This window comes from Pinus tabuliformis, chromosome 2_2, assembly GCF_031772625.1.
Source record: "Pinus tabuliformis cultivar Carrire ecotype Pingquan chromosome 2_2, CPIR1, whole genome shotgun sequence".
Classification (NCBI taxonomy): Eukaryota; Viridiplantae; Streptophyta; class Pinopsida; order Pinales; family Pinaceae; genus Pinus; species Pinus tabuliformis.
The window spans coordinates 1,012,799,296-1,012,805,584 of NC_142300.1; the positions used below are offsets into that span (position 1 = coordinate 1,012,799,296).

The following is a 6,289-nucleotide window of genomic DNA, read 5'->3' on the forward strand; positions in this document are numbered from 1 at the left end:
ATTTATCGCCACCTTTCTGTTTATGATGAATTTGTCCTCCACTTCCTTTCTCCCTTGTAACTTGTATGATGCTCTCTACGGTGTTTTCCGAGATTTGTTTTGGATTGCGTACCTGCTGCTCTGAATTATCATTAATTACTATGGTCAAGGAGGTATGGCCGCCGTCCTTCTGTCCTATCTTTGCTGCCGAATACACCTGCCTTATCTTCCCGCTCAGGAGCTTCACGGTTTTTTGATTACAATTATGTTGTTTCATGGGTATCATTATCTATGAGTTGTTTTAAACTATCCCATCTTGTCATCACCATTTGATTTGTCCAACTGTCATCCACTTTCCCCATTAATTCCTTACTTCCCCAATTGGCCAAGCAATCCGCAGTCTTATTTCCTTCTCGCTTGACATGAGAGGTGATCTTGTATTCAATATCTTTCAATGTTTCTTCAATTTCTTGGACTATGCTTGTTGTTCTCCAACTTTTGACGACCTGCTCCCACTATTTCCCTTGTATTAATTTTTTAATGGTGTTTATAACCAGGGTTGAGTCACCTTTGATCTCTAGCTTTCTATATCCATTTCTTATCGCAATTTTGAGGCCCTGATAAGCCGCCATGAATTCTGCTTCGTTATTACTCATAGTTCCTCCATGTTGTGCATAAATCCATTCTATATCTCCTTGACTATTTCTAAAGATTCCTCCATATCCTGCTGGACCTGGATTCCCCTTTGCCGCTCCGTCAAAGTTAAGCTTGATAAACCCTTCCTGTGGCCTTCGGAAGACTGCAAGACTTTGGGCAACGATAGGTTGTTGTTGCTTTGTTTTTTGTTGAAAGACCATCCCTTGTTCCAAGTTCAACCTTCTTAGGATTTCTGCTTCTTCCTCAGAGGTCTTCCAATCTTCCTCTGTCCATACTTCTGCAAGGATTGATTCCCTGATTTGTCTCAGGGTCCTTTGCCAAACTTCTTCCGGATTTGATATTTTCCCTTGGAAAATTCTTCCATTTCTTTCTTTCCAAATATTCCACACATTGAATCCTGCCACCATGTTCCAGGCTCTTCTCACCACCGAGCTTTTAAATTTTCCTTCTCCCCAATTACACAGAGTTTGTATGATATCTTGTGGATTTCGTTCGATTGTTGAAAAGAGATCTTTAGTCTTATCCCATTGGAATTGGGCTATTCTGCAGCCATTTAGTAAATGTTCCTGGTCTTCTCCGTCTTGGTTGCAGAGACAACATCTTGATGGGCCTGAGAATCCTCTTTTTTGGATTTGATCCCAGGTTAGAATACGTTTCCTCCCTACCAACCACACGAACATCTTTATCTTCGGCCACCATTTATTTTTCCAAAGTTTTCTCCATTTCTACTCCTCTTCCCTCTGCTCTTGCTGGACTTTTATATTATATGCTTCCCTAATAGTGAAAGTTCCTTTAGTTTCTTTTCCCCATCGTATAATATCATTGCCTCCTCTATTTTTTATTTTCCTGGACTCTAATTCCTTACTAAACAAGATTTTTTGTTCCTCCGTTGCACTCCTATTCCAGTCTTCTATTGTTTTTCATTCTCTCCATTCTTCATTTTCTCTTCCTTCTATCCAGTAATATTTGACCAAGATGAGTTCTCTGTCAATCCCTATTCTGTAGATATCCTGCATTCCCTGTAGATTCACCATTTTCTCCCTTTGCTGCCACGCTTCCTCCCAAAATCTCGCATTCTGGCCCCCTCTGATTTCCCAAAATATATTTCCATCTACTAATTCTCTGCTTTGATTAGTCAGATTCCATATGTCTGATCCTCTTGGTATTTCTTGTTTCCTTAATATTTCTTCAGGAGTTGATGGCATATTATATTTTGCTGTCCATATTTCTTTCCACAGGTCCTTTCCTCCTTGCATCCATCTCCATCTTAGTTTGGCTGCTAGAACTTGATTTAGAACAGATGGGTCCCTTAGACCTAGTCCGCCTTTTTCTTTTGGTTTGGTTAGGCTATCCCAGGAGCAGAGTGCCCATTTCTTTTGTTGCTTAGGCCCTCCCCATAGGAATTTTCTGTATATCTCTATCAGCTTGTTGCATATCCCTTTTGGTGCTGCCATTACTGATAATGGATATATCGGGATCGCCTGAATGGTTGATTTGAGCAATACAACTCTTGCAGCAAGATTCAGAGTACGAAAAGACCAATTTTCAAGTCTTTTCATGATATTTTCCAAAATGGATCTCCAGTTTCCTATTTTTAAGGATGATGAGTCTAGCATGGTTCCTAGATACTTTGTTGGGAGCTCCCCTTTTCTATAGCCCAAGGTCCTGGTTAAGTGATTTTTGATGGATCCCACTGTATTAAAAAAGAACATTCTTGATTTTTCATTATTTATCTCCATACCTGAACCTTTCATAAACACCTCTAGAATTCTCTTTATCCTTCTCACCTCATTCAGGGATACTTTACAGTATATCATGATGTCGTCCACGAACTATTGGTGAGTATAGTATGATTGCCCCATAACCTCAGACCCTGGATTTTCCTTTCTCTTAATTATTTTTTGAAATATCTACCTAATCCTTATGTTGCTATTATGAAGAGAAAGGGGGATAGGGGATCCCCCTGTCGAAGACCTCTTGAAGCATTAAAAGTAGCAGATGGGGCTCACTTTAGCAAGATGGAAAAATTTGGCGTGGAGATCATACTTAAGACCCATTTCACCCACCTGTCGCAAAATCCAAAGGCTTGAAGGATGGCTTCTAAATATCTCCAATTTAATCTGTCATAGGCTTTTGACAGATCTAATTTAATCAACATTCCTTTTTCCTTTTTCATTTTTAGTGTGTGGATTACTTCCTGGGCCACCACTAATCCGTCCAGAATCTGTCTTCCTTCTACGAACCCAGTTTCTTCTGGGGATATTATGTTCGGGAGGATGGATTTCAGCCTCTGGGCCACCACTGATGCCACTATCTTATAGATAACATTACATAAAGCTATAGGGCGAAAGCCTTCAGCTTGATTCGCTTGGGTAGTTTTAGGAATGAGGGTTAACAAGGTTGAGTTTATACCTGGCCATATTCTTTGATGAATTCGAGCTTCCTCCACCACTTCTAGGACTTCTTCAGCAAGGAAGTGCCATCCTGCTTGGTAGAATTCTACCGTATACCCATCTGGCCCAGGGGCTTTGTTCCTTTTCATATTCCTGACTGTTTCCTCCACTTCTTCCATAGTAATTTTCCTCATCAATGCCAAATTCTGTTCTCTGGTTACTAGTTTAGGGATCTCCTTGCTTATCTTCATTATAGCCTCTGTTCTATTATCTTGAGTTTCATTTAGCAGATTTTTGAAATGATTAACCATTACTTTTTCTATTTCATCATGCTGGAGGACACACTGACCTTCTTGGTTCTTAATGGAGAAAATTCTGTTTCTTTGTCTATGCTGTATCATTGCTTTATGGAAGAACTTAGTATTCCTTTCTCCTTCTCTAAGCCACTGAACCCTTGACTTCTGTCTCCATAAGATCTCTTCTTGTTTCCTTCTCTCTTCTAGTTGATTTATTATAATTCCTTCTTCCTTTATTCTATCTTCCTGTAAACCTTCTAATATATCCATCTGTTGCAGCTCTTTCATTCTTTGCTCTAGGCACTATTTCTCCTTCAGTATATTTCCAAATTCTTCTTTATTCCACTTTTTTATTTTGTCTCTCATCTCCTTTAATTTGAGTTGGAAGGTATGCATTTTATTTTTCCTTTTTTGTTCACTCTTCTTCCACCATTCTTCAAGTTTCTCTATCGGCCCCTCATTTCTGAGCCAAAATGCTTCAAATCTAAAAGGTTTGTTATTAGGTCGTTGTTTGAGATCTATTTCCATCTTAATCGGCCAGTGATCCGATCCTGCAACCGGTAGAATTGTGGCTTCTATGAAAACATCTTTCATCATTATTTGTTCAGAAATTAAGAACCTGTCAAGTCGTGGTGCAATTTGATTAGCTCCCCCTCTTCGGTTGTTCCAGGTATGATTTCCATTTATAGTTTGAATATCGATCAGTCCCTGCTCCCTTATCATATCTCCGAACTGTTCCATAGTTGTATCCATTCTCCTTAGCCCTCCTCTTTTCTCCGCTAAGCTTTTAATCAGATTGAAATCCCCTCCTACTATCCACTGTTTTTCAGGGATTAGATTCCTCATTGCTTTTAGATTTTGCAGAAAATTTTCCCGTTCTCTTTGGGTATGGGGTCCGTAAACACCTGTTATAATAACCTCCTCTGTTGTTCCTATAATCTTTGCAGTTCCTTTTAGAATTCTTGGGAAACTTATCCAATTGTCTAATTGTATTTCTTCTGGGTTCCAAATTATTACCAAACCCCCCGCACTCCCAATCGCATCCTGTCCCATCATTTCATATCTATTCTTGTTTCTATTCAAAATATCTCTCATTTTCTCAGTACTTATTTTTGTTTCTTGTACTATCATTATGCTAGGCTTATCTTTTTTCAGTCTGTCATTTAAATACCTCTGCTTGCCTCTACTGTTGAGGCCTCTTATGTTCCATCTTGTGATGATCATCGCAAAAGTTTTGGAGGGGTTTGAAATACCTTTGAGAGAGGTATAAGTCTTCCTGAATTAACTAACATTTCTCCAACTTCTTGAATTGTTTCACTCATTGTTCTTCTAACACATATTTCATGAAATTTGGACTTAAATAATCAATATAGAATTTCAAAATAACCAAAAATCTCAATTCTAGCGATGTTCTTGTAATAAAATTTTTCCAGTTTTAATGAAATAAGTGCTTTCTACCTCTTTTTCTACCTCCTTTTCCAATATTGCTCATTCCTAGATTTTGGGTTTCCTGCATCTCCATTTTCCCAACTCTTCGGTCTTCAGTTATTCCTTTTTTCTCTTTGTATCTTTGAAAGGCTTCTTTGTACATCTGTTTCTGATCCTCTGGAATAAATCTTTCATCAAGCGTCTTCCATTCCTGCAAGAGCTTCGTCATTACTTATTCTTCTTCCTTGCCTTTTGTTTTCTGTGGGTCTATTTCCATTCTTCGTTGATCCTCATGGTTTTCTATTGGTTCCTCTATACCCTCTTGACCTTTATCTACTTGATCTGCCTCTTTATCTGCATTTTCCTTTATGACTTCCATTCCTTCTATTTCCTCATCTTCATTCTCCTCTGTTTCCACTTCTTCGTCCTGTAATACTTGGAACTTGTTTTGGGATTCTATAATATGGATTCCTTTTTGTTTGTCCGACTGTGTCTTGTTGTTCCCTCTTTTTTTATTTCTCTACACTTCTCTGAAGTTCTCATCCTCCTGTCCTGATTTCTTTGCCGCGTTTCTCCTCTCATTTTCTGCTTCCTTTTCCTTTTCTGATAACATGATAGGGCATTCTCGGTATAGGTGTCCATACTCATCGCATCTTCTGCAACGAAAGGGGATATGCTCGTAATCAATTGGTTGGTGCCATATCTCATCGTGATATTCCAACTCTATTGTATCTGGAAGTGGCTCTGTTATGTTCATATACACGCATATTCTTGCGTATGTTGTATATCTACCCCTCTTTGTCGATTCTGCCACTTTCACAAAAGATCCTATTGCGTTCCCTATACCCTCAAGGATTTCTGGGTCCCGGAATTCTATTGGTAAGCCAAAGAGTCTGATCCATACTGGGGCTGCTAGCATTCTTTCCTTATCTGGGTTGTAACAGTCTACTCACTGTCTCATAAATAATCCAGCATTGTTCATGAAGTAGGGTCCTTCCTCAAAGATCCTTTCCTTGTCTTCTAGATTGGAGAATATGACTGTAAAAAAGCCCTTCGCCCCCAGGTTTATTTCTACATGTCCTTTTGGTTTCCACCTTTGCTGAATCCATCTGAGAAGATCTTTCTCTGCTGTCCAGTATCCTACAAATTTACAGATCAAAGCATAATCCTTCATGTAACTTCTATATTTCTCTAATCTGTTATGAGGTATTACGAACCTGGGTTTGTTCGTTGCCCTCGGCAGACATTTACTTGTTGCTCCCATTTTCCTTTGCGTTCCTGCTGCTGAAGTCTCTCCTTCGCTTGTTCTATCTCCTTCCTTCTACTGTTCCTTCCTCGCTTCTCCCGTTATTACTGCTTTGAAGGAGGGGATCTCTCCCCTCCCCTGCTCTGTTTCCATTACTTTCCTTCAGATCTTGAACTTCTTTTTACCCCCCAGGCTTCTGGTTTTTTGGACTTTTCTTACTCTAGTTTCTGTACTTTTGGTTCTCATGCCTGTGTTCTGCCCTTGTGCGCTGCTCCAGCGTTCAACGCCCC

General features: G+C 39.4%; 2 protein-coding genes across 2 annotated transcripts; both read right to left on the minus strand.

The window, feature by feature from the left end:
* Window positions 1-494: 494 nt before the first annotated feature.
* Window positions 495-1,043, minus strand: LOC149196804 (uncharacterized). The gene has a single exon (XM_089408436.1). The coding sequence runs from the start codon at window positions 1,041-1,043 to the stop codon at window positions 495-497; it is 549 nt and encodes a 182-aa protein (XP_089264562.1).
* A 4,230-nt stretch (window positions 1,044-5,273) lies between these two features.
* LOC149196805 (uncharacterized) lies at window positions 5,274-5,672 on the minus strand. The gene has a single exon (XM_089408437.1). The coding sequence runs from the start codon at window positions 5,670-5,672 to the stop codon at window positions 5,274-5,276; it is 399 nt and encodes a 132-aa protein (XP_089264563.1).
* Window positions 5,673-6,289: the final 617 nt, after the last annotated feature.